The following is a 25,590-nucleotide window of genomic DNA, read 5'->3' as shown; positions in this document are numbered from 1 at the left end:
CTGACAGCCCAAGATTGATGGATAGAGCTGTGTATCGCACATAACATCAATTCTGTCCTGCTTTCTCTTTCATTCTGAGTCTCACTCCCTCATCACTCCTCCCTTCCCTTCCCCTCTCCTGCTCTCCCTCTCTCTCCCTCTCTTTCTCCCTCCCGCGGCTGCTCCAGGTCCCTTGCCTGTCCCTCTCTTCCGTAAGGCATCTTTAATGCTGCCAGAGAGCGCGCTGTGAGGCAGTAAGAAAGCGAGGCGAGCGGATTGCTATCTTTGTGACAGCTTTTCTGCTTGGCAGGCTGCGTGTGAGCCGGGGAACTGGACTGGACTGTGGTGTTTCGTGGAGGAGGTGGGAGAGGAGGTGGAGGAGCAGGGGGGAGAATTGGGGGGCAAGCTGGACAGATGGAGGACGGCACCCAACAACTGGGACACTGCATGGTTGACATGAAGGAGCTGAGCGCCAACCCTGAAGGACTGACCGCTGCCGGTGAGCTGACTGCACTGTGTTGTCTGTCTGTCTGTCTGTCTCTTAATCTGTCTCCTCTAGCTCTCTCCCCTGTCCTTCCTTATACAGTTAAACTCTTTAACACATTGTCTGCTATTAGAATAATAGATGTTTTTATCCTGTACAATGCCCCATTGCTTCTGTAAATGTGTGTCCTAATGATGTCAAGTTTTTGCACAATTTTCTATCTATTATTATGTGTGCAGTGGTTCTCTCTCTGTGTATGTGTGTTTGAGAGAGAGGGAGATGGAGAGTGTGTGTGTGTGTGTGTGTGTGTGTGTGTGTGTGTGTTGAGAGAGAGTGAGAGAGGTAGAGTGAGGGAAGGGTGGAGATACCAGAGGGAAAGATTTTTAAATGCACGATGATCAATAATCAATTGACCGAATTCAGTGCAGTTTCATTGTGTTGTCTGAATAACTCTTGCCTCAGGGTCATATTGCTGCAATTATTACAAAGGAACAATCATTATATATGCCATTAACATAAAGTGTTTCCAGGTGAAGATAATTTTAAAGAAAAATTAGCACACACTGTCCTACCAGCCAGTTGATACAAGAGTTCTGATGATTTTTGGAAATTTCTGTGGGAGCAACATAATGTAGATACCCTAATATTCAATATTCCTTCAAAAATATTCCAGTGAATTGATTTTAAAACTTACCAGCTGCCATTCTGGTTTCAGGTTTTCCAATTAAGTGTTGCCGTGTGGTTGAATTAAAATCACAAATTGTCTGTCTCAGAATGTGGTCAATTATGTCAAAAAAGTCTGCCTCACCTAGGCTTTTTGAATTTGATTTAGTGACTCTGCGGAGAAAAGTTTTGAAAAACACTTTTTTGACATGTCTGTTTGTGCATGTGTGCCTGTGTGTGCATTCATGTTTCTGTCTGTGTGTGTTCCTGCATGCATGAGAGTATGCATGTGTGTGTGCTTTGCCTTTTTACTGCAGTCATATTCCATATAGCCTGAATGTGTTGTCACTAATGAGCACTGGCAGAGGCAAACTAGATGTCTCAGTGCCCATTACAACAGGAGAATGCTAAAGAGATTAGCCATATCAGCGATGCCACAAAGCCTGCTCTCCAAGTATAATACCTTTGCTCACCAAAAAGTACAGACACTGCATGCAGCGCCGCCAAGCATTTGCATTGGCATGCAAGCTCAACACCATCATCTTCCCCATGGGGATAAGTAAATGGAGCTGTACAAAGAGGAATGAAAGCGCAATTCATGATGCCTTGTCTCCTTTGCCTCGAATCACACAGATACACACTGAACCAGCTTACATGCACAATTACACACATGCAAACACACACACGCATAAGCAAATAACAAAACAAGTACACATCAGTCTCTCCTCATACAAATTCATGTATGTACACTCCAACACAGCCACACACACACATGCTCATACTCTAACAGTTATGACCGGATCGCGAACCCTAGATATACGCTGCTATAAAATCACACAGTCACAGTTTGGAGATGACATCTGACAGATGTGGGAGTATAACAGTAATGACAAACACTGTACCTCTGTTTTCTTTCCGCTGAGCATCCTGGGAGACAAAAGGGAAGCGCAAAGCACATAATTACCATGTTTGGCACGAAAGACAGGTTGACAACCCTGCATTATCAGTCGCAAGGTGAAATAGTTTATCTCCTCCTTCTTGACAGGAGAGAAAAGTGGGACCAAACAGGGTGCTGCTGAGTACCTATTAAGGTGGGATTGAATTGGCATTTTACAAACTCCCCACCACAAGTGGTAAAATAATTTTATTTTCAATAACATTAATACCAGAATTTGCATATGGGCATGCAAGTTTAGAATGAAAGCTACAACATAATTGATGTCGTTCATCGCACAGTGCTTGACATCACAAAACTATTTCGGAGCAAAATGTCTCACTCTGTGCCCTTGTTAACCCTCCACACTCCATCTCCCATCGGTGCAACAGTCAAGACCTCCTCAGCACACCCAACTGATTCACAACACTTCATTAAACGCTGGCAACAAAACCATCTGTCCCCTCTCAATCTCCCAGGGCAGTAATGTGACGATAACTCACTCTCCCATTCAGCACCACTTGTCCTAATAGGATGCCTGTTTGTGCAAACATCAATCGAGTTAGAGTTATGTTAGCCTGGCTGATGACTGAATCATCAGAAAAGATGTGCAGGTGTTGTTTAGGCAATTTAAACTACAGAATAGAGAGAAGAGCAGAGCACGGTACGATTGGACAAAAAGAGTTGGAAGAAAGAAAGATTGCAATTAGTGTGCGTGTGAATGTGTGTGTGCATATGTAGTGAGGATGAGTAGAGTTTGGTGGTGGTGTTTGTGCTTGGGTGGAATGGTTTTTTGAGCCAGTTATATCCCTGAAATATCAAATCCCATGGTGAGCCAGTCACATAAGTAAATTATTAATATCATCTCAAAATCCAAAGTAAATAGTATTCAAAATATAAACAGCATTTGTTCTTAGGCACAGGCTCTTACATCTAATATCTATTCATGAAGAGGATAAGAAGGAGTGATTAAGCGTGTGTACTATACCCACTGCAAGGGGGTTTATCAGAGCTCTTTTTGGAAATTGCTTGATTTTCTTAGTTGAGCCGGCAGTATATGACAGGGACCGGGGGAGCGACAGGCAGCATTTTGGAGCTTTTCCACAATTATTTTTTGTGGAGTCAGGAATAAGCAGCAATCCCATGTGAAATCTGCGTGCACACTCCCCCACATTTCCCACTTTCATTCCTCCTTTCAGAGTATCTGCTAGAAGCTAGTGAGCGGTTATCACACTGTGCAGTGGGTGAAGAAGCAGGGCAATGAGAAGGGAAGAGGGTTAAATGATCATATGCAAGATGGACAATTTAAGTCCCTGTACATTAATTAACTTTGTCATTCCAGAGAAATCACCTAGTCTGCTCACATCCTAATAAATTACCCTCTCCTCTCCCTTCAGCGTGCCTTTTTCCCCACTGATACCACCCGCAGACAGGGGGGTGATAGATTGGAGGTATAGTGGGGCTGTGCTGTTATTTCTAGAGCCAGATGAAACTGCAGTATAGCGGGCGGGCACACCTCATTTGCTTTGGACCCCTCTGGGAGTTACATCTGCATGTGCCGCCTGCCTGCCTGCCTGCCGCCTTACTGAGCTTATTACCATATTCATAATGCCAACGGATATCGATTTTAAATACCACACCTGTTCCACCTTTCTCCACATACTTATCCACACATTGGAGCCAGATCACCTGTGAGCTTCATGTGCTAAAAGAGATGAGATTAAGGTGGACAGTACAGGTGGTTGACCTCTCCCCATGTAATTGGTAATTATTGTAATTAGACTTTGTGTATTTGTTTTGGTCAGCCTGATTGTTACTGAGGGGTTAATGATATGCAATATGTGCAGTGCTCGAAGACAAGAATGATGTCACTGTATTTATAACAGGTGTTCTGTCCTCGGGTTGCGTACGCATAATTTGACTAATTACTGTGAATATGGAGTCAGTGTGGACATTTGAACAACCGTTTCCAGAGCTACACTGGAACAGATGCAACATAACCTGTGTTGCCTGTCTTATAATCAAAGCATCTGACATGATCCTTCTATAAATACTTGACACATTCACAAGCTGCACTCTAAAATTCAGACATCTTTTAACTCCAATCCTCCCCCTGCTTCACTATCAGGCATATCTAGTTGCTTTTCCATGTGTGTATGTCTCATGATCAGAATCCATTATCAGACCTAGACTTAGCTCCACTTCTTATCTGCATTCAATTATTTCCGAATGACAGACAGACATTTTCCACTGCTTTTTACCACTCCAGATGAGTTGGCACAGATGGAGTCCTCCAAAGTAACTGGGCTGTTCAAGTGACAGTCCCTTCTCATGGCACCAGAGACAAGACCCAGCAGCTGGCTCTGTCTCAGCCCACCTAGCTAAAGGGCTTTTTGTTGCCACCACACAACATGTCATCCAGGCTTATTAAAGTTTCATCAGCACTCACAAGGAAGCCTTAGTGGTGACAACATGCGGAGACATGACCCTTGAGGAATGGGATGATGATGAGGGTAATGTAAAAACCAGATAACGACAGAAAATTTATTTACATGCATAATTGGCCTATTTGTGTATCTGCATGTGTGTGTGTTAACTTGCCCACATGCTTCAGCTATGTGTGCACTTGATTAATTAGACGTGTGCTGTACTTGTATGCATGACAGATATTGCGCTAAGTTTGCATAAGCCTGTTTATTCAAATGCAGCCTATCCTAACAAGTACAGCAGATGACAAAACCAAATTCACTGAAACTTGGGAAAACCTTGACAAATTGAAATTTTATCCACAATTTTGTCAACATACTCACTCTTTTAGATATGCACGGGAAGTTGCTTGTATTTTTATTCATCATTTTGCCGTGCATTGGGTTTTCTTGGCCTCAGTAGGCAAGTGATTCTCAAGAGGGCACCAGGTAATGATAATGATTTCCATAATTTAGTATGCTTGTTATTCATTAGCAGTCCCTGTAACATTGTTTGTTTTGCATGAATTTAAATGAATGTTCCAAAGAGAATTTAAACTTCTGAAGAGTTGGGTTGACAATGCCTGAATTTATCGAGAGTAAACTCATCATTTTTGGAGATCATTTAACAAATGTACAAAGCAACATTATGATAAATGATGTTAAAACTGAAAGAGTGCCTGAAATCACATTTTGGGAAGTGATAATAATGTTGGAGAACGCATACAATATGTTCTAGTAAAAATTCCGTCAGTATTGCAATAGAGTGATATGCAACACAGTCTAAAATGTTGGATCTTTTAAATCAATCTTCATTATACACTTTAGATTGTTTAGATTGTTCACTTCCATGCATTACTTACTGTGTGGAAGCACAGAGAGGCATAAGAAATAAAAAAATCTTCCAAATAGAGCTGTAAGAATTTTAAACAAAAAAAAAAAGCTCTCTGTTTATAAATTAAAGGCCAATTTCTGAATATAATCTATTTCAACCCTGAACATTTTCCTGAATAATTCTCTGATCTTGGACAGTTCCACATTTATCTCCACAAGATGAAAACAACAGCACCAAGACGTATAATACGTCTCTGATTTTGTAAAAGGACACCTTGTGACCTAATCCATGGGGATTGTCAGTAATAAGCATATATTTTCTGGACCATATCTATTAGCATGCCTTGTGGTAGTGTAGCAAGCTCTTAGATAAAACCCCTTTTTTCTTTGTGTCTCAGTAGAACAATCCAGGAAAACAACTGTGTAACAACTGTTAATTATACTAGTTACAAACGATTAAAATATTTAATGTCATAGTTAACTTGCAAGTAGCTGGAGAGGTGCCAGTTTCACCTCCTGTGCACTGCCAAGGTGCCCTTGAGCAAGGCAACCTAACCCCAAAACCTGCTCATGGGGTGCCGGTAACGTTGCAGCCCCATCACTCCACCATCTATCTCCCCTTTGCATGTCCGCAAGTGCATGAAGTATGCATTTCAGCCTGTGTGTGTGTGTGTATAAAAGAGTGAAAAGAACAATTTCCCCTAGGGGATCAATATCTTCTTCTTTCTTTCTTCTAAACAGCATAGTCTGCGGTGTTAGCTTAGGATAAGATAGATTTGATGCCTTTCCAACATGCAACCTAGTCTTTCACAATTTGTTACCTTAGTATTACATAATTTTGCTGTATGATTGTTGATTAGTCAGATCTAAGTAGGCTTGTTCTCTGTAAAGACCTTGAAGACATGCATTGTGATGAAAGGTTTTGCAAATAAACGGACCTGACTTGACATAAAAGCTGCCAAGAACGTGTGGTCAAGTAATTAGAAAACACAAGTAAATCATTTTTAGTCTTTATAAAAGATCCTCATTATATAAAATGACTATTACCTAAAGTCATGTGGCTCCCATACATCAGTAAGCATCGAGTATCCAAGGCCCATTAGTGGGGTTGATGAGCCTTGGAGGGGCCAATTGTGTCCAAGCACCCCAGGAAGAGGAAAATGCCATTTAGTGGTTTAGGACTCCTCTGTGCGTTTCACCATCGTGCAGGTGTCTTATCTGTTTGGCGATTGAATGGTTGTGTGTCAGACTGGGAAAGTGATAAATGAGAGACAGCGCTGATGACAAATGATACAGTCCTCTACTCATCATTATGGCATAAACCCTCAAGGACAATGGATACCTAGAAACAGTTGTTCTGTCGCTCACAGAGATTGCAGTGTGTTTGCATAATCTAAAATAAAATTTGCTCTGTGGTGGCACATTGGTGATAATGGATCAGATTTCAACCCCTTAAGGCTAAAAACAAACTGGCGCCAAACAACCGCCCCTATCATTTTGTATGTATAACCGCCAGACCAGCGGATGCGCTGCTCTGTGTTGCTTCATGCCACTGTCCTATTTCCAGTGTTGCCGCACCTGGAATTATAGATGATAATGAGAAAAAAGACATTAACTCGTGAGCCATAGCTTTGAAGAGTGGCTCTTCAGGTGAGTTTAAATAGTGACACATGATTTTAAGCTAATGTCTTTTGGTAGACACAATAGTACGATCAATTATAGTACGAAAACAGAAAACAGTTGGCCTTCACAGTCCAAAAGGTTTAGAATACATCCCACTAAGTGAGAAGACTGTGCCACCTGCTGTTGTAAATTTATACCAGCATTGGGCTGTAATAGCAAAGGAGTATTTGTGCTGTTTCCACAAGCCTGCTGACCAGCTCCGAGAGATTGATGTACCACTGCGCTCCAGTTCCTGTCTGTGCTAGGGGCGGCGTCATATGACACACACCATATGACGCGCCGCGGCGCCAGTATGTTTTAGCCTTTATATTATATATATTCACTATCTATGGGCTATGTGTTCATCCCTGTTCATTTACTGTAAATTAGAGGAACACCTCTTCTGAGCTGAAACATCCTGTATAAAAGTTATTTAAAGATGAGAACTTGGGCTCTGGGAAATTGTGATGGACATATGTCACTCTTTTCTGACATTTTACAGACTAAATGATTGATTAACCATAGTAACTGACATTTTAATCTGTGATGAAAGTAATCACAGAGTAGCCCCAAATGTCCTCACTAAGTCAAACTGCAGTAGTGAAAGTTCCAGTTCTCATTCAATGTGTGTTACTTTATTTGTTTCTTCTATTGTTCTAATGTTTTTTCTCTTCCTTACTTTTATTTCCCACTCCCTCTACTTTAATCTCAACTCCACTCTATCTTTCTGTCTGTCTTTGTCTCTCAGGTGTTATTCTAACACCCAAGCTGCCTCAGGTGGAGTTCAGCCTTGGTAAGTCCTATGTTTACTCTGTGATTCAATGGTCATTTTACTTTACAGGGAAGTACTGAAAGTGATGATGTCTCACACTTCCCTGGCATTCTTGTAAGCACATTAAATAAAGGACATATGATGCATACTTGCACACTTTTAGTAACGTCAAATCCCTCGTTGCCAGCCCAGAAACACAGCAAAGGTTTATGGCCTAAAATAAATCCAAATGCAACAATTATAAACACACATCAGCACATCAGTCACTTCCTGACAGTTACACTAATGCAGAAGTCAGTCAGAATTAGTGGCAAAATGCAGACATCCTTCATCTTTTCTCAATTTTGACACACACACTTCAAGCACGGTTAGAAGGGACGAACTTTTCGTCTAGATGGCCTCATTGGTTTTTTATGCAACTGAGATGTTGGAATTCTATTTCTAGACTATTCATTGTGGACCTGATCAAGTTTCATAAAGTTAAAATCCAAACAGAAATGTTATTCCTAAGGTCTTTGACAGGTGATATTGACAGCATTAAAGACTTATGACTTGGCTCCCTTGTTTCTATCTTTTGAGGCAATTGCAGCAAAGGCTTCCCATTGTTCCGTTCACTGGAGAATGACCGAATGCCGTTATTCCAGGCTACAGTTTCTTAATACTAGGAGGAAAGATGATCATTTCACAATCTTATTCTCCCTGGTGTCACTTAATGACCGTCTGGCCTTGACAGTGCTAAGTGTATGGCTTATTAGCATTTAAAACTGTATTTCAATGTTTTTAAACCGCATGTTGATACCTCATGATTCTGAACACTACTGACAGTCCCAGTGCCATTACAGTGAGCCATTATGACACGTGATCAGAGTCCATATAGAAATTGTGTGCAGCTCAATAGGAGAGTCATTATCTTGAAAACATGCACAATCACACACAAGTGCACACAATTGGGTGTAAGTGCACATATAGTAGATGTAGGCATACCAATATCTTCTGCAAAAAATCAAATAAAGCCTTTGAAATGCTGTAACTTTAGGGTTTGCACTTGAATAGAAAGGCTATTTGAATGTAAATTCTGTCATGGTAGAAAACAGAACTGACAGCTGGCACAGAGTTGTCCTTCTTTAATTGCAGTGGTTGAATGTGTGTGCTCAATGTACAGTACATCAGCTCAGATACAATAATAATCTTTGAAAGGCAAGAGAAAAAAAGACATGTTTTGATGATGATTTTAAGAGAACTGACAGTCAGAGCAAGTCTAAATTCCTCAGGAAGCCTAATTCAGCAACTACAAGCACAAAGACCAAAGGCAGCTTTGCCAAACTTCCAGCTGACCCAGTGTACGAGTGTCAAATAGTTGGGTGGTTTGTAGCTTTTAAGCATGTCGAAGGCACATAATGGGGAAAAGCCGTGCAGTGTTTCCTAGATAAGCAAGAGAACTTTAAAGTAAACTCTTGTATGTACTGGAAACCAATGCAGTGGTTTGAGGAGTGGTGTGATGTGCTTCCGTTTTTAGTCCATGTTAGAAACTCTGGCTGCATCTTCTCCACATTATCTCCAAATTATACTGAGTATAAGGAGTAATTGTTGATTGTTAATCGGGCTCACTGTGTTTGGTTGTGTATAGGAGTGGTGCCCAACTTCTGCAATTAACTTTGCAGCTAATTAACATTTAATTATATCACTGTAGACAAACGTGGTATTTAGGGGAATAAGGCTGCACTTAGATGTTAATGATTAAAGGGGGCCTCCACCGATTTTACTCGTCAGGGGGAGTACCACTCAGCTCGTGAAAACAGATGTTCAGTGTTTGCTGTGGCTTTAGAGTGTGCGCTCTGTAAAGGTTAAGACTTGAAATATGTATTAGAAAACCTGCGTTACAAACTGAAGGTGTGGCCTCTGCTGCTCTGATTTTGATTGTTTAGATTTCAACCCGTCTCTTTTGTGTCCCCCAACTGTATTGTGCAATAAATGCAATTGTAAATCACTGGAGTGCCTCCTTAAAACAAGCAATTTCACAAACACATGAACTTATTCTGACTGTCACAAGAACATCTTTGCTGTGGTCAGTGCAATACCATAAACTAATAAATGTCTTGTCTGATTGAAAGTCTGATTGAAGTTTAATAATATGACCAATGATTTATAGCAAAGGAAAGCCTCTCAGCTTACATAGTCTATAAACACAGACTGAGAAAACATTTTATCCTTCTGCACAGATACAGTAGAATACATTTGTTTATCAGGCTCATCACTTGCTGGATTTTTACTTCTGTAGCTTTGGACTTATTTTTCAAACCAAAAATAATGAGGATATTTGTGTGTTTGCCTCTGTTTTGACACCGTGTCATGAAACCTCATGTGGAGAATCTTCTGTACCCAAAATGTAAGATAAAAACAAACAGCTCACTGGAGAAATTTAAATTTTGTGCAAATTTCTGTTACTTAAAATCCGACCAATTTAAATCACTTCTGAGCCTCAGTCTATGTCTGCAGTAGACTTATTTCATTTTTATGTCTTGTATCAACCACTGGATGAGAAGAAATATTGATAAAATGAATGGCTGATTATTTATGTTGTTGTGACCCCCAACCACTGCTTCACTTTAAAAACTTAATTTGCTTTCAGGGAAACACAAGTCCCCCTGGCTCCCCCACAAATTAGCTGCAGCAGTGCATTAGCAGTATAGTTATACACATTCATACGCTAATGTCTACATAGACAAGAACTTAACAGCAGCATATTTTAATTTTGAATATTTCATACACTTGTCTCTCTTTTATAGTTTTTTTTTTATTCTCTTATCAGAGTGCCAGTGTAAATGATGACCATGACATGCTGAATGTCAGGTTATTCTGTGCTGTGATTAACTACAGTAAAAGCAAAAGCAGAGTTTTTCTCCCATGAACACTCTAGCAGGAGTCCTTTGTTGTTTTTCAAGTGATGTTCTTGGTTCTTTACAGTAGTTTTCCAAAGTTAATTTATAACAATCTTCAACAGTGTTTGAGCTTTATGTGTTACAAGACACAAGGTTAAAAAATACATTGTTGATATTCAAATTTATATTCATTTCACCTGTGAATTGTATTTTTTGCATGAATATCCAGACGAGGTCCAAATCTGCTTGTATTATACAAGATTTGTTTCAAACTTGAGGCTTCCTTTACATATAAAACAGTAAATTACAGGCATTTTATTAAAGTCTTTCACAGATTTAACATCATATGCTTGTCAATATCTTATACATTTACATGAGTGATAAGCAGCACTGTGCAGCAAGTGAAGGACATATTTATCACAACACGACAGCCCTAATTTACCCTCAGTTTTCCCCAGACCCACTGGCAAACAGGTGTGCAAAATGGCGGCACATGCAAATAATGTTGTCAAATTAATTGAAGCATTGAAATAATTATCATGATGAATAAGCGTCTTCTAGAGATGAGCGTATCTTCCTGTCTCCTGTGGCAAATCCCAGAGCTCTCCTCACGATTAAATGGAATTTAGATTCATTGTGGGGTCTCAGAGGCCCACTGCATTAAAACTCATTTCCAGCAAATTCATCTTGAAAGAGCTCAGCACATTCCAATCACACAAAATAAATACAGCATAGTAATTGAAGCCTCCAAGGATGGGCAAACATTATTACTCCAATTGCTCAATTGTTATGGTAATTTAGGAATCAGTCTCAGTATACTTTGGTAGTTGAGTCGCTTGACTAAAATTGCAAGTCACGTCATTGTTGAATTAATTTTAACCTAAGCTAAGACACACAATTCACTAATAAATGACCAAAAATCTACAAATATAATGTTCTTTAAGGCACTTAAATTTTTTTTTTCCTGCTCTTTAATCCCTTTGAGTCTCTCTCACTTTAATAGGCCTTTCTCCTCTTTCCTTCTTCCATGTCAGCAAGCCCTCATTATCTCCCCTCTCACTCAGGCTTCCTTCCTGAAACTCTAAATGTCTCTCTAAGGGACTCCTATGTCCTTTCCCTCTGTCACCCTCTTTATTTCCCTTTCCTGCTGCCCCCACCCAGCATCATAATAGCTCTGACCTTAGAGGGTCAGTCGAAGTGTCATATCCCTGTAAGAGAGCCAGTCTAGTGATGCATGGTTTGGCACCCAGTCCCATTTCAATCACCAGTCTGGCTGTGGTTAACTGTGTGGTGGCTAGGGAAGATCCCCCAGGCCAGTCAAATATATGTCCCCTGAGGTGACTGATGGGGACAGTCAGCAGCTTATCTGCAGTATCCCATCTCAGATCTTGTGTGTATGTGACTGCTGGGGGGCAAAAACTAAAAATAATGTTAGAATCATGTCAAGAAAAGAGAGCCTGTGTAATTTTGACAAATGGGGAGCAACAAATTGCAGAGGTGATTATATGATTAAACAGAATGAAAGAAAAAAGATCAAGCTCTTTGGACACTTTATGGCTTCTGGTGATTCATGTATGGGCATGTATGTCATGGCAATCAGCACACACTTTTGTATTGTTTGTATGTACAGATATGTTCAGAATGTTTATACGGGTGTGTAAACAGTTTTGAACAAGCAGCACTGACACAGCAGACCCCCAGTCACAGGCACACAGATGCTGTTTGTAGCATCAGTGCCTATGAACATCTTTTTGCACGACTTTGTTTTGGTTTTTGCCTGCACATACACTTCCCTGCTTAAGCCTTCTTCCTGCATAATCAAATGTTTTACCTCCTTTAATGTGAGTCCAAAAGACTTGGCACAAGGATCTTGAAGAGAAAGGGGGGAATGTGGAATCAGAATAGCCCCTAAGAGATAATACATGCATGAGCTCTGCTGTACTACAAGATATGTACAGCTCGGTCTTGTAGGCTTTTCTCAACAACAGCTGCAAAGAGAATCAGTGGCTCTGAGTGTTAATGTTTCTCCATATTGTTACCAATCGTAAATATGTTAGCCATCTTCTTTTCCCCCGAAGTCAGTGGCTGTTAACCACAATTTAGTCACCGCAGATTTATTTTAGAATTGGGATAAATTGGATGGTGGTCAAGAGATGCCAGATTTATCGCCAGAAGGGTCAACAATCTGGCTTTTGGACGATCGGATGGATTTCTGGCATTTGAGAAATGCTGGTTGACTTGAAGTTTGAGCAGATCCAAGCTTTGCTTTCCCACATGACTGCTGTCAAAAGATTCACTACAAGCTGTTGTAAGATTGTTTTAATATTATTGAAGTAGTATTTTGCAGGTTGTTATTTTGCCCTGTTGTGCTGATTGAGGCTGTGCTGCAATAGAAATAAAACTAAACATTGCTGCAAAACAGACTATATTGTCTTCATCTTTCCAGCCGTCTGCAGGCATATTCTTTTTTTTTGCTCTTGCTTTTTCTTCAAAGAAGAATGCTCAAAGTAGTACTGCCTTACTTCATTTTTTGGATGCAGCTCTCTTGTTTGAATACAACTTAAGTGGAATTGCCAATGGTCAAAAAGCGATCAGGGGTTGTGTTTGTGAGCATAGAAGGCATTTAGGCTGTGCAGAAAGGATGAAAACGTAAATCGAAAAAAATGAAAAAACCTTGTGCCTACCCAGCTTTATGCACACTTTGCAAATTGCATTTGTTTCATTGCTCAGTGATGCTTGTGGCCACCTTCAAACATGTGCACAGGCACCGAAAGGACATGGGAGTCCTTCTTTAAATAAATCCACCGGTCATCAGTGGGTTTATTGCAGCTAGTCTCACCCAGTTATTAAACATGCAATAAAATATATGTATACATAGACCCACACACATACAGAAATGAAGATCCCAGATCACTTCAACATTATTCATGTTTTCATCCATGACTCCTCTGGTTTTGTGGGAAAACATAAAGATGTACTATAGATCAGTGTTTCTTAATCTCAGTTTTGAAGACTCTGAGTAGGTTTAAATCTTACAAGTGCAGTCATGCTACATTATAGCCAGGGCGTCCAAAGTAAATTCATACAGATTAGATTGGCTTCATTAACATTATCCAAGGGTTTTTAGTCTTGTTACAGAAACTCCTGATTTACATAGATTACATATTTAATGGATCATAGGGTTTACAGTATGAAAAATTACAAGCATTTTTATTTTTGCTGTAAAAACTGCTCATACAGACAATACATCTATAAAATATATAAACAGCAACAACAGCATGTCCCTTTATTATAGCAGTCGGAGAACAGCATCAGTAATACATGCTTCAAGGTTTGCCTTGTAATGGCTCCATGCACTGAAGTCCATTTATACCAAGTTATTCCCTTCATGAGTCACTCTATGCTCCCCTGCTGTGGCGGTGCCCCTTTTACTCTTTACCAATTCTCTGATGAAACTCTGACTATGTGTGTCCACCCAAAAATGTAAAAACAGAGGCTGTTCAATAAAGCACCATTACAAAATAAGATCTTGTATTTTGAACACTCTTAAGTGGGTCTCATTATGAGACATACTGTACCCTGGAGAATTGGAGGAATTAGCAAATGAGATTTCATCATTCGTCAAAGGTCTGTTTCAGAATTGCTGTCATGGTTTGAAGTAATAGATGGGAATTATTTATCAGTATCCATCATGCAGTATCCTTTCAGACGCCATATCTAGTTAAGATCCCAACTGATGTACATTTGGCTATTTTGAACAAGAAAAAATCAAATTAACATAATAATTCAGTCACTCCAAGGTCAGATTTATACCGATGACCTCTTGACTTTTTTAGTTTATGTTTGTTTGATGTTCAGGTTGAAAGCTAAAAGCTCAGTTTACTTAATCTATCATCATTTAGGAATGAATATAAATACTTTTCACAGGTAACCCAACTCCTTATCTGTGTGGCATTTACACTTCTTTTTTCTGTATGATATATTCTTGTGCACCGATTTCTGTTTACCACTCACTGTTATTATTATTAGATAGGTCTCTTTTGGAAAGAGATACAGCATATATTTCTCAAAAGACCTCACAGATAAACTAACATTTGGAATTCTGTTATTTATTTATTTTTTTTGATAATGTACTGTAAACATTGGGTTAGGGTAGAGAGGATTGCAGTATATGCAACACTTTTCTCAGATTTAAATGCAGAACATTGTGAGTCAGTGCTTGGCATAGACAGATGAGCTAAAGATTTACTTGAGGCAGAATTATAGGCATGTTTAGTCATTTGTGTGAAATATATACTAAAGTTAAAAAGTTCAGAAAAAAGATATATAAAGAAAGTTAATCATGTTAATATTTGAGCTGCACCAGTGTTAAAAGGACAGATTCACATTGTTTCAATACTGAATGGCTCATATGTACGCTGAAGTTGGTAACAGGTTGCTGTCCATACTAGCATGTCCATGTCAGTATTGTTTTAAGACTTGAAAAAAACTAGTGCAAAAAAACAGAAATCCTTTAACTTGATATTTGGGCAGCATATTCAGATTTTTAAACTCCCCTATGTCTAGCCAATGTCTTTCAGGTTAACTTATCATTACAGACGCTTATCTCAATACTAAATGCCACCCAATGTCCTTACAAACAATAGCTGTAAACCTGCTCCTGTTTTTGCATTTTATTTGTTTCCAGTGTTCTTCAACATACCTGATTGGTGTTGTCAGAAGTGTGCTCTGTTTCACCCGACAGTGGTGTCATGGTACATTACTACATCCTAGAGTACACTTTTACATCTCTACAGTACAGGAAGGTGAGAAGCTAAACCACTGTAGGTCAGCAAAAACAAGATTTTAGGCTGGTGTTAAGTTACTCTCCCTTTTGCAGTGTTCTCTTTTTCATAAAAGTCAGCCAGAGGTGAAATTCAGTCAACTCATGAGTGTTAATTAGCTACTAACTTGTAAATCCTGCCAGCAGAATCTACAATTTGTCCACTTCTCGTTGATTCTGAAATCAAGGATCCAGAGTTTGAAGAGAGAGTTTTTAGTGTTAAATGTGTATTGTAAACTGCATACACACAGTGCTGGAATGGAAAGGCCTTAGTTTCAATTCCAGTGAAATACACAAATGATTAACGCACAATGGTGTAAAGCTGTCCTGATAAAACAAAATGCATATACATTTCTTCATATATTCATAGGTATTGTGTGATATTGGGGCATCTAATGTATGTCGTCAGTAAAACGTTTTTTGCTTGAGTGTAAATTGTTATACAAACTGCTGTTGATCGAGAACATTGTGATTCTTCTGATAGAGCAGATGATCACGACGCAACAAGAAAGTTACAAAGTATTTTCACTGGAATTGGTACAATTTTCTTTTAGAGTAATTATTCTCTGTGTATAACAGCATTCAGCATAACAGCAGATGTCAAATGACAATACAAACCCTCTGTTTAATTGAACCCTTTTGAATATTTTACACTGTCAATCAACCTTCAACCAAATATTTCTCAGTTGCGTCACATAATATAGGTTAAAAGGAAATAGCAAAGTCACAGATGACAAATAAGCTTTGAATTTGTATGCTGGAAGCTTCCTGTTTTATTCGTCTACTTTGTGGCAGACAAGTGTGTGACAAATGCTCATTAAGTCCCTGCTTTGTTTGTGTTGCTTTTCTTTAAAAATGCCAAGGACAGTCACCTTGACAGCACGATCAGCATTCCTCTGCTACTGGGAAATGCCTGTTTCCATCTTAATTTTACAATAGGGGAAAATCACCATGGGTTTATGCGTGTGTGCATTCAAAGAATGCTGTACGTTGTATACTATATGTGTGCAATAAAGGTACAATTTCAATAAATCTGTTCCTACAAGTGGCCACTCAAAAGAAACACTTTACCACGTGGTTTTCCTCATCTCTTTACCTAAGACATCAGACAGAATCAGATAACCCACCTCTAAACCCAAGAAAAGGAAGGTCTATATATATGTCAGAGCCTTTGATGCCCTTTTACTGAACCCTTCATTTCATTCGCCAACTTTGTTCGGGCTCTTCAGTCCTTTTAAAATGCCTCCCACAAGAACCCCTTTCATCTCTAGTTGCTGTTCAGTTGCTTAAATATTAAAATCAAACCCATGAAGAAGGAGCTGCACACAAAGAAGCAATCTTCTGCCCTTGCTGTTTTTTTTAATGGAATTTCACCCACTGAGTGATATTATCCAGACTTTTTTTTGCAAAGTAATGTGTGAAACTGACCAGGCATTGCAAGCAGATCAATTGCTGTTTACATGCCAGAATTGTGCTGGGTAGATAAAATGCAGCTCTTGGACAGGATCCAAGGAGGTTGCTGAACACAAATTTGTCATTACTGTACTCGAGTGTACACAAATGTTCATTAATAGATAAATTCAAAGCCATATGGTGTAATTTACTGGGTATCAGACCGGATGTTTTTTGTAGGCCTTCTATTTGTAGCAGATGTAAACAGAAGAGTTACATCTTCAACTTGTTTTGACTAACCACAGAAAATAGAAAGGTTGCACATAACACATTTTGAAAGGTTCAGAAAAAATGAAGGTGTTTTGTTGCTGTGTGACTCTGTCAGAAGTGGAACTTTACTACCTTATATCTGACTCTACCAAAGAGATAACAAGGATGTCCTAGTACTGCAGTGTTTATCAAGGAAAGATGCATCAATTTGGCTGTGATCACGAGTGCTATCTTGTTACGGGGAGTTTCTGTTGGTAACCAGGAAGCGTTGGTTTCCTATAAAGGAATTGTGGGATGCATAGTCTGTTCCTGTCCTTGGAAGCCGGTGAGAAGCTGCTTTTGTTGTCGAAAATGAAAGCCCTAATAAAACTGATATCTCACCGCCAGAAGGAATTCTACTTTCCTCGCAACCATTTTAAATCAACTGCTGAGGCAACAATTTTATATCTCAGTGTATATATATATTTTATTTATTTGCTCAAAATTTGTGTTTAAAAGTGACACAGAGAGTGAGGACAGTAGATTTAACTCTTGTGTTGATGCAGCTCTTTAATGCTTTGGCATCTGACATCTAATCTGACAGTAGATATTTATATATCTTTAACCTTAGAAGTTTGCTTCTCCTTTTTTCTCTTTATTTACCCTGTTCCCTCATTTATTGTCACATTCTCCATTTGTGACCCAGTGTTGTGTGATTTGTGTCAATCGTTAAGGATTATCCTGTCTGATTTTGATTTTGGTCCTCTTCTTCTCCTCCTTGCTTTCCTCTTGTCTCTTGTTCTCTCCATCCTCTCCCCCCGCCATTGTCTCTCCCTCTCTTCCTCTTTGTAGCCTGTAATGATCTGGTGGCCTCAGGCAGAGACAGGAAGCCCAATGCTTTGGTCCAGGTGGCTGTCATAGATCCCCACAAGCAGCACCTCGTCTCTCATGCCTGCACAGAGATAGTGGAGGTAAGGCCCCACACACACACACACACACACACACACACAAACAGACAGATATACACGTACAGCCACATACATGCACCATCCTATCCTTGCCTCTCTGTGACCTTTGATGTTTGTTGTTTTGCTGTGTCTCTGGGTCACTGGGCCTTCGTTTGTGTTCTCTCCATCTCAGTCTCTCCATCTCTGTCTGCCCTCCTTTTTCTCAACCATTTTTTCCTCATCTGACTCACTGAACTGGAACAGACAATGAGCATTAACCCTCTTTTTTTTTCTGTGACAGTCCAGACATCTTAAAGGGTTTCTGTGTGTAATCAGTTGTATCTCGCAGTGTGTACAGTATTTGCTTGTGGGTTTAGCTGTGTGGGAGTTCCATACAGTCAGAGTGTTTTTATGCTCTTTGACTTCTTTAAATGCTTCTTTTATTACCTCCAGTGTGACAGCACTGTTGCTAAGGCAACAGGCACACAAGTGTTTTTCGGGCGGCAACAGCTGCCCCCTGTCCCACTATGAAACACCCACTTACACACATGTATGCACACACACGCACATTTTTTTTCCTCATATGAGGGCAAAGTTTCCTGAAGCACATTATTTTCCTGCTAATCCAGTAAAGCTAAATTAGCATAACCGTCTCTTTCAAAGGCTGCATTTCAACTGCTTTTCCCCCTCAGTCGTGACAAGGGAACAGCAGTGTGAGTGTGTATGTATGTGTGCGTGTGTGTGTGTTTGAGTATGTGTGTGTAGGAACACAGGATGTGGTAGGATACTGTATGCTGGCTCAGCCAGCTCTGCAGACACTCGGAGTGCTGCTGGAGTTTTGATTTCATGGCTGTAGTGTTCAGGATTTGGAGCTGAGGATATGGACTGCTTTCGACTTCACAAAAACAGGGTATGTGGACATTCTGTGTGATTTTACAAGTCTGTTTTAAAAGAGAGGTTTGCAGCCTTCTAAGAGATGTTTAAGATAGTCTGAGGAGTTTTCTCTGCCATATATTCATTTTATTAGTCTGCATAGTGTAATAAAAGTGATGATCTCCACTATTACATATACCTGTATATTTAGCTCTTCACACAGAACTCAAATAAATCAGATCAGTCATAGTAGCGTTATTTTGACTCAGAAGGAGAACAACATTGAAAAAAGTCAATGTGACATTAAAATCCTCTTTGAATGAAGTGTTTGTGTGTTGTTTAGAGGACCAGAGGTTACTTGTCAGGACAGTGGTTATCAGTAGGGTTTCCCACTCATACATTGTCATCCAATATGCAGAGCAGCAGATGTTCATTAACCTTTGTGGCCAAAGGAGGATCTATGTGCATGTGTGTGGGTGTGTATTTGTGTGTATGTGTATACTGGGGAGCCCCACTGTGTGTGTAGCATGAATCTGAAGACAGCTCAACTGCTACTTGTGTTTGTCACATTCCCGGGATGCCTGCTCTCAACAGCTGCTGCTGGCTTTGCTGGACACTGGTTGGAGTCTTGGCTACATGAAAGCTTCAGCATTAGTTCTACTCATGTGATAGGTATATTATCAGGAATCCATGGTATATGATGCAAGGGTTTAATTTAGAAGATAAATGATGGAACATGCCAGCTGCTACACAGCCCTCGCTAGTCTTACCCATGAATCACTAGACAGGGGTCAGATGAAAAGAACAGGATAGCATTTAATCATCTTGGATCTGGACTTACTTTTAAAAAATGACCTCTTCGGGTGTTATATGAAAAAGTCAAAGTTTTACAGAACACAGAATATGCTAAATAAAGGTATCAACAGTGTCATCTTAAATTACGTTATTATTACTTTAACTAAATATCTTAAACTACTACTGTACCGAAACATTAAACAATGTTTTAATGTTTCCCACAATACAGCTGAGATTATTTAACTACTTACTGTGGGGAAAAAAGAGCGAGAATTGCAGATGGTAATGTGACAGCCTCTTATGAACACAGACAACAAAAATATTATGTTATTGGCCGTTTGTTTATTCTACTTTCATATTTCAAAAATAGAAAAGAAGGTAAAAAAGATTCATATAGATCCAAAAAAAAGCCAGTCTATTGGTGCTGGTGTTGTCTAATTGGGCAGGTAAAAATAGTTTTGGGCAGCTTGGGATAATTGAGGCTGTATCTTGTACTACTTGGGTTGTTTCCTTTAAAAAAGTTAGTCTATATTCTAATGATTGGTCCCCTCTTCTAATGACAAAGCACTGTGTGCATTGGTCAGCACGTAATGACTGATGACTGATGATCGATAAAACCAAATGTCATTTCAACTCATTAAAAGTTTAAACTTTTCTAATAATTATTTGGTCATCTCTGTCATCAAAGACTTAACTCTGTTTACATACGGTAAGTGAAGACTTTTTGTATGAATGTTAATGTATGGAAATAAGAAATTGGGCTACTTTGGATCGTCTGGTGTCTTGAATCTGGGAACACCGGTTTCATTTCTTATTAGTACAAAACAGAGTCTACATTCATTTCTTGTATGCTGATTTCCCAAATAATGCACCGTTAACATTTGTACATAGTTCATACTCAGTGTTATTATACACTGTATTGTATGGAACTGGGACACAGTGCCATATTTCCACAAAAGGCCTTCTTATCTCCACAGAGCGAGTTAATGTCTCAGTGTGTGTACTGTATGTTAATTTGCTGCTGGTAAAACAGAAAAGACCCAGGGAAAACTTAAATATCTTTAAAGTGGAATAGAAAACATCTTTGAGAAATTGTATTTGTAGCCGGCAATACAAAAATGCTATCTAACATCTCGTAGGAAAATCCCATTCCTAAAACATGTGCAATGGGTTCAGGAGTGGTGGTACTCGAGGGGATTTGACGTCACGCTAAGCCAAGGGATAAAACGGCCTTTGATGTCATGCTAGTCAAGTGAAGAACCCCCTGCCTGGAACAAGTCCAAAATGTCTAGTATTTGTGTGTGTGTGTGTGTGTGTGTGTGTGTCTGCGGGTGTGTATGTGTGTGTAATTATGAGTGGTCAAGGGAGGGACAAAAACCTCTAATGTAGGGAGATTCAAGCCAGAATACTTGTACTTCCCCTCCAACCCAATCACACACAAACACACACACACACCCTCTAATGGCCTAAATTGGCCGTTCCACCGGGGTTTGTAACCCAAACGGACAAAAAGACAAGAGAGGGGCAGCTGTCTCCCATAGCATATGTTGACCACTTGTATGACAGTCTGGTTAACTTCTCTGTGTAAATGAAGACAGGCTTAACACTTCAGCTCATCTCAGCCCATCGGTAGCGCTAAGAAGATTCAGCCACAGCTGAGGCTGCCAAGCATGCTGGTAAGTCTGAATGAGGCCTATTCAGTGGGCCAGTGAGGGAGGTGTAAGGGGTTTTGTGTGTGTGTGTGTGTGTGTGTGTGTGTGTGTGTGTGTGTGTGTGTGTGTGTGTGTGTGTGTGTGTGTGTGTGTGTACCTGAACATTCTTGAGTATAATGGCTCTGTCTGTCTTTTTGTCAGTGTACAGTACTGATATACATCCAGATTTGCACTGAGCTCAAAGCAGTGCACTGGTTCCTCTGTGTCTGTACCCGCTGTGCTGAATCAGACTGTGTGTTTAGGATGTTAGTGTACACAAACCACAAAGCTTCATGGTTGGGCAGCAAAATGGCACCAGGCAACAAGACTGGTACTACCATGTCTAGAGAGGCTGAAACAAGAAGCAATAGACTTGTTTTATTTCCCCTCCGTCAGCACATGGAAGATTTCTGAAGGATCAGTGGGGTTAGTGGTGCGGTGAGGAGGTGGGTCTGCATGTTCCCTCTGTGTATGTGTGTGTGCAGTTGAACACATAATTCTATCTGTGTGTGTTTTAGGGCCCTTAATGCTTTGGCTTTCTATCCTCAGACAACCTCTTAATGTAGGCAAAGTCTTGAGGCGTGTTTGTGCGTCATTCTTACCTGAGCTGCAGTTATGCTGATTTATCATTCATTTGGCGTTTGTTTTGTCTATTAATAACAAATTAAGGGAATGTTTAGGCTTTTTGAGGCAGCAATCAGCCATTGTGCATGTTATGTTTATGTCTGTGATTAATGGAAAGACCAGCGCCTACAAACCAATTCTCAACCACAGATGTGTTTAAGTAGAGAAATAGGGAGTGTGGTATCCATTTTTTATTTCCTTCTCAAAATGTTGTTGATTTATTCTTCTAATGTTTAAAGTCTGTGTAATACATCGGTGTTATTTCTCATCGTCTTCTAATTTTGATTATATAATATCATTTTTTTGTTTATTTTTCATTAGCTTGTTGTTCATGCTAATGATTCCAAATTTAGAATAACTAACAACAAAATGAGTTATTAAATATTTTGTTTTGTGTGAGTGAAGAGGTTTACCTAACAAAATGCAGTGAAACAGACCAGTTAGAATATTTCACTTGTGATTTGGCTGACACAGCCATACATATATACATATGCATATTGTGGTTTCTGAGATGATGTTTTTTAATTGAAGGGTGTGACCATACATTTCATACATGTCTGCCAGTCTGTCTGTATCAGTCTCATTACCACTTCCCAGCCTGTCCCCACACAGTCCCAAAGGATTGTGTTCTAAAGACGCCCATCAGTGCGCAGCAGAGGAAGAGGAAGTCCCCTGTGTAAACACAAAGTGCTTTGAATTGGTTCAAATAGACAACACCAAATGGCTGAACAATCGTCCCTAAAAAGCCCCTCAGCTTCTGGTGCAATAAAAGTCACTTATATTAGGATTAATTGCTGATTCTATGCACTGCAAAAAAAAAAATACATATATAATTTTAGTTTAAGCTGGAATTGACTCAAGGTCATAATTGGGGAAATGTATGCACCTCAACCTGCTGAATCTGTCCAGATGCCACCACATGGGCATCTAACTACGCTGAAAATCCTAACAGATCTTTTCAAATCTTCAGTTCATGAGGTTCCATTCTGCTGTTTTGCAAATAACAAGAATCTCCTGTCTCTCAATACCATGTTGAAAAAAGGTATATTACCTTGATACTGACAGAATATGTCCCTTTTTTCAGAATGTTCTTGAAACGTGGGACATTAGTTAGATTATGGAAGAGAAACCTGCCTTATGTCATGGTGCCTTCTGTTGTTTGAAAAATTCCTCCTAACAGGTGAAACTATACGGGTGAAACAAGTGACATCAGGTTCTTACTTTACTGGTACTGCAGGTGTTTTAGAGAGGGTTTTACATCTAAAGTAAATACCAGTAACACCTGTGTTAGGGTGGACAATTTTACACTGCAGGCCATGGATAGCCCTGCAGCTCCAAAGGCATAGAAGTTAAAAGTGATGACTGGATATTGTGATTTCAGGAGAGTTGTGAGTAAATATTAGCTAATGCCATGCAGCCCTCTGGTATGTTTGAAGACACAACACAGGCTGCTGTGAGCACTGGTTTAATCCCATTGCCACCCTGCCACTGTGCCAACTTGCCTGTCAACATTCATTGCTCGTGGCCTGAAGTCTCAGTTGGCAGCCAGAGCTCCAGGTAGACCCACCTGGGAGAGCTCTATCTACTCCTTTTTCGTGCCCAGGAGAGGCAGCAGGGGAGTGGGGAGTGGGGAGGAACGCTGGGAGGAGGAGGAGGAGGAGGAGGAGGAGGAGGACAGACTGAGCCCAGCTGTTGGCTCATTTACCCACCAAAGTCTCCCTCCGTCATTTTCTCCCTTTGGCTTCCTGCTTTTTTATGAACATGTGTGTTGCAGTTCAAATGTGCATAAGGGCACACACTGTCACACACATGCACACACACACATTCAGTATCTTACCCTGTTTCTGTGTTGCCCCTCTCTCTGACAGGCGAACAAAGACCCGCTGTTTCTGACGGGGGTGACCTTCCCTTCAGAGTATCCTGCTAGCCCAGAGACACTAGTCAAGCTGACTGTGTATGATGCAAAGGACAAGAGCCAGGAATCAGTAAGTAAACAGTTGTTGTGGGTTTGTGTGTGTGTGTGTTGTATGTTTGCATGTTGAAAAAAAACCCAGTGTGTGTGAAAGAGAGAGATAATGATGAGAATTTGTTCAAAGCAAGTCGTGAAGCTCACCTTTCATCAGCGTCATCTTTCAAATGTTGGTTGTGCAGTACTGAGCTTTAAACTTTACAGGGGATGAACATGAAAAGCTGTGAGAAATCTGCAGCAGAATCTCATTATGTTTAAATTTATCCTACAGATTCTGAGCTATAAAGAGTTATGTGATGAATTATAGCAGGCAGTGAATTATGGCACTATCTTCGTAATCATTCGTAGTCTCAGTCTCGGACCGAGACCTTTGCCTTGAGTTTTGAAGGAAAAGGGTGTGCAGCCTTCCATGAGCATCTGAGCATAGCAGCCCGTCCTCAGGCGTTGAACCCCAGGAGAAACTAGACGACACATAAGTGGGAATGGGAAAGAGAGCCAGACATAGAATCCTGATTCAGACATTTTAAACAGACTTTATAACAGGCTTTTCAGTGTGGGTGTTTGCATGGTCAAATCCCCGCTCTGAAGAGGGCATTATTTCAGTGGAGTGGTAGTTGTAGTAGGTCAAACAGTGTGGCTATCTTCATTCATTGCTTTAATCTTCAAATATCACACCAAGCTATACTGAAATATGTATAAATGTTTCTTTGTTTTTCTAAACACGAGGCTGGTACACCACTCTGCACACATTATAGAGTAATCATTCAGGAAGCATCCCCAGGATGTGTCCCGGGCTCCATCAAACATCTCTGGACATTTTTTTCTTGAAGCAACTCAAACATAATTTCCTCTGGATAACTGAAATAAATGAATGTTAATGGGATTATTATGGGGAGCTGTCAGTTCATGCAGTCACATAAATAGCCTACAGAACATACCTATCTGACTTACTCAATATACACTTTTCATTTAAAAAAAAGAGCAATAGACCATATTAAATGCAAACACATGTTATTGTCCTATGGGTTGTGCAGTTGTACACCTGTGTAGTTGTACACCTGTACACCTGTACAGATTCTGTCTTCTAAAATAACTTTGCATGCACTATGTGTTCACATATGTGTCTCTCCTGAGACCTAAATTCAGCTGAAGCAGGGACATCATCTGATCTTGCATACTGTACATATTTGGTGTGCCGTATCTTAGTATTTTGGACAATGTATATTTGTGCCATGGGACTCTGTGCCTCCTGGAGACAGTATTCTGCTTAGAGAACTCTGCTGGTAATAAAGGTAAAGAGGAGAGTTGATCTGAGGCTAATACAAACTCCACCTGCTATAATATATTCGTCCAACTATTCATGGAACAGGATAATATATTCATCCTGCTTCTTTGTGCTGCGCCGTGCCAAGATACCTTTGTTCGCCAAATTTCTGAGTGTGTTCTCTGAGTTTGTTGTTGTGCTTGCTCCTTGTATCAAGTGTTTAAATCGTTCACAGATTCATTGAAATTGAAACTCAATTGGACAGTATGCTCTTTAAAGGAGCCTCATGTCT

At 40.0% G+C, this 25,590-nt stretch overlaps 1 protein-coding gene across 4 annotated transcripts in view; it reads left to right on the top strand.

The window, feature by feature from the left end:
• Positions 1–357: 357 nt before the first annotated feature.
• Positions 358–25,590, top strand: part of inpp4b (inositol polyphosphate-4-phosphatase type II B) — a 127,146-nt gene continuing 101,913 nt past the window's right edge. The window contains exons 1-4 of one of the 4 annotated variants that reach the window (XM_051386711.1): positions 358–478; positions 7,770–7,814; positions 17,988–18,106; positions 23,934–24,050. In XM_051386711.1, the coding sequence (XP_051242671.1) occupies positions 394–478; positions 7,770–7,814; positions 17,988–18,106; positions 23,934–24,050 (366 nt within the window). In that variant the 5' untranslated portion in view covers positions 358–393. Of the gene's footprint in view, positions 479–7,769; positions 7,815–17,987; positions 18,107–18,828; positions 18,993–21,277; positions 21,427–23,933; positions 24,051–25,590 lie in introns of those variants that run through there. The other 3 variants (XM_051386712.1, XM_051386713.1, XM_051386714.1) reach the window with 3 other exon arrangements.

The sequence above is a fragment of the Dicentrarchus labrax genome, unplaced genomic scaffold (assembly GCF_905237075.1).
Source record: "Dicentrarchus labrax unplaced genomic scaffold, dlabrax2021, whole genome shotgun sequence".
In the NCBI taxonomy this organism is placed as follows: Eukaryota; Metazoa; Chordata; class Actinopteri; family Moronidae; genus Dicentrarchus; species Dicentrarchus labrax.
The sequence above is the reverse complement of the archived record's forward strand: the minus strand, read 5'-3'. Positions and strand labels throughout refer to the sequence as shown.